This window comes from Sorex fumeus, unplaced genomic scaffold, assembly GCF_029834395.1.
Source record: "Sorex fumeus unplaced genomic scaffold, SorFum_2.1 ptg000094l, whole genome shotgun sequence".
Classification (NCBI taxonomy): Eukaryota; Metazoa; Chordata; class Mammalia; order Eulipotyphla; family Soricidae; genus Sorex; species Sorex fumeus.
In genome coordinates this window covers 22,461,539-22,464,901 of record NW_026606151.1, presented here as the reverse complement: position 1 = coordinate 22,464,901, position 3,363 = coordinate 22,461,539, and the positions used below count along the sequence as shown (strand labels likewise).

The 3,363-nt window shown below is 33.9% G+C and overlaps 1 protein-coding gene across 1 annotated transcript; it reads right to left on the bottom strand.

Annotated features, from left to right (window-relative positions):
* Positions 1 to 482: 482 nt before the first annotated feature.
* LOC130040190 (olfactory receptor 14J1-like) lies at positions 483 to 1,415 on the bottom strand. The gene has a single exon (XM_056132196.1). The coding sequence runs from the start codon at positions 1,413 to 1,415 to the stop codon at positions 483 to 485; it is 933 nt and encodes a 310-aa protein (XP_055988171.1).
* Between the last annotated feature and the right edge of the window lie 1,948 nt (positions 1,416 to 3,363).

Genomic DNA, 3,363 nt, shown 5'->3' with positions numbered 1-3,363 from the left:
CATGAGACATTCCAAGAATGGCACTAATGTATATGAACTGAGGCCCAAACAAGTTGAAAAGCATTAGTGGAGCTTAAAAAAAAAACAAATGAATACTGATTGTCCGAGCATTTTAATAAGTTTGTAAACATCATGTAATATCTAAGAATACAGCAGAACTTTTGGAAAATCAACAAGTCTCACATGCACATTTTCACATTACCTTGGCATACAAATCATAAGTCACTAACCTGACTGATTTTAAATTAACAAATTTTCATTGAAGTTACTCTCAAACTTCAATGAAGAAATCTTAATCTGTTGTGTTTACAAAGTTTAGTTTAGGTATTTTTGATATTTTATTACCCAATCATACATAAACACAACCTTCCCATTCAAATGTTCACTATAATCAGTTTTCATTTACTGAAACTTCCTGATAGGTTATGAAGAGTGCCTAATAGAATTTGAAATTCTCTCAAACAAAGAATACATAAAAATGATCAACGCAGATATATTTTATTCCTCTTAAAAACTTTTCTTACAGCTGACTTAACAGCTTTATTTCTCAGGCTATAGATCATTGGATTGAATGTTGGTGGAACGACTGTATACATAACAGTGAGTAAAATGTCTGATGCAGTTGGAGAGTCCGAAGGGGATTTTAAGTACTCAAAGGTAGATGTAGAAATAAATAATAAGACAACAGTGAGGTGGGGGAGGCAGGTGGAAAAGGCCTTAGCTCTGCCCTCAGCAGATGGCATCCTTAGTACAGAATAAAATATGTGCATGTAGGAGAATCCTATGAAGATGATACAAAGTAATCCCGCGAAAACCAGGAAGACAGTGACACCGAGCTCATAGACATAGTCATTAGAGCAGGAGAGTTTCAGGATCTGGGGAACATTACAGAAGAACTGGTGAATGATATGGGGACCACAGAAATGGATGGAGAAAGTGGCTGCCGTGTGCATGACTCCAGAGATGAGCCCACTGACCCAGACGCCTGCAACCCCATGGACACAGGTTCTGACGTCCATGATGACGTCATAGTGCAGGGGAAGGCAGATAGCCACATAACGGTCATAGGACATCAACGTGAGCATGGCCAGCTCAGCAGCCGCACAGAGGATGAACACAAAGCACTGAAAAACGCATTCCCAGAAGGAAATATTTCCTCTATGCGAGAAAGAGTTGTAAATGAATTTTGGGACAGTCCCGGAAATATAGCAGAGATCCAACAAGGAGAGATGTTTCAGGAAGAAATACATGGGGGACTGGAGACTGTCATCCAGGGAAGTTGTGGTGATAATGAGCATGTTGCCAGCTAAAGCCAACAAGTATAAGACCAAGAACAGAGAAGCATAGAAGATTTCTAGCTCAGGCTTGGTAGAAAATCCTATGAGGAGGAACCCACTTGTCGTAAAATTATTCATAGTCCATTAACTTCTTACAGATGTTGGTTGTAAATCACAGGTCCTGCATGGTTGCAGTGCTCCCCAAATTCCCTAGAGTTGTAAAACAATGGTCAATTAAAAAAACCAATAAAGTAAAAATTAATTATAAATACTTTTCTTCATAAACACAAAAATTTTAAGTCTGTGATAGTGCCTAACGAATAATGATGTAAAGCAATAATTGTATTAATCATCATTATCAAGTAACCAAAATCATGCCAGTCTTATATATTTTTTTGTTTTGACTATAGAAAAATTTTGAAATCTAATTTGAGCAGTAATATTATCAGCCCAATTAAGTATTGCTTACAAATATTTTGTACAGTGTATAATCATTTTTAGTTTAATGAAAAACTACAGAAATATGAAGTTCTTAAGTAATTTTATATTTAATATATTAAGCACTTTTGTATATGATATCCACATAATCATTCAACAAATACTAATTTATCAAGAAAGTATGCTAAAGGATATAACATGGTCAAGTTTGTGAATATATTCTGAAAATAATCAGAATATTTAACAAGAAAAAATAGCCTGTAAATAAAAATTTGTTAATTGACACCTAAATAGCACTTTCTCATAATTAGAAAATAATCCTTGTTTAAGAAATTTGTTCAAATCCCTGAATATTTAACAATGCTAGAGTTCTGAGTTACTCACCAATGAGTGTGGCCTTCAGTTCAATGTTATGCACTCCCATAAGAAAAGAGAGAAAAGAAAAGGCCGAACTCTTAAAATGAGTACAGTAGCAATAACAGACAAATCCTGAAATTAAACTGACAGAAGGTTTTAGAATGCTTGAAAATGATGATTCTAAGTAGCCAGAGATATTATATATCGAATGTCAAAGTGCATGAATTCATAGGACTGAAATAGACACTAAAAGTATAGAAGGAAATAAGACAACAAGTAATTAGTTCTGTGTAGAAAATCTATGATTATGGTTATGCTCATTCATAGACTTTTACCCTAAATCAGAGACACAAAGAAAAACACTGATCCTGCTGTCCTGCTGTTAGGTTTTCAGCCCTAGAAAAACTCTAAGGATAAGACTACTGTTTTAAGCTGAAGGTAATGGAGTTTCCTTGCTTTGTTATAGTCCAAATAATATATTGGGAAAGCATTCAAGTCTGAATTGAATAAGAACACTGCCTCCCAGAACTCAAAAATACAACACCTATGAAATTTTTTATATTATTGGAAATCTAAACACCCTCAGTTTGTCTGTATGCACACACATACACACACACACACACACACACACACACACACACACGCACACGTGTGCTCACGCATTTTTCATGTTGTTCCACAGGTGTCATAAAATAAAAGTTTAAATTAAACTAAAGCATTTTATAGAGTTACTGGTTCTAAAAGACTTTGTATGTAATGCTTCTTGACATCATAATGACACATTTATCACTTAGGCATTCTTCTCTTGCTCTTCAACTCCTCAGGCCAATTACTGTAGCCTACAGAAACTTCTTTCTTTCATCTCTGTATATTTGGGAGTGTGTGGCTTACTTTTCTAGATAAAAATTAACAAAAATTTTATGGATATGGAAATATTGCTTATTTATCCAAAATTTTTATACCTTGTCAGTCATTCATATGAAGATAAATAAGAAAATATAATGAAAAAACTCATTGTCTTAATATAGGCTCAATTTGGAATGGTAACTTCAATTTATTCCAAAATCACAATTCATATGTAGATCTTTTATTCAGTGCATGCATCTGTATTCCTGGACTTGCAGAAAACTCTTACATTAAATATGTATTTTATTCATGGTTTCTAATACAGTTGACCTCAGAAAGTAAATAGATTCTTTAGAAAACAGTGTTTATGAGTAAAGATGTAGGATTTTCACTGTTTGAGCTCAAGATAAGATAAAAAAATTAAATCTAAAATTTAGTTGAGGAG

Bases quoted from the DNA above. Each gene is read 5' to 3' on its own strand.
- LOC130040190 (XM_056132196.1), bottom strand. From the start codon at position 1,415: ATGAATAATTTTACGACAAGTGGGTTCCTCCTCATAGGATTTTCTACC.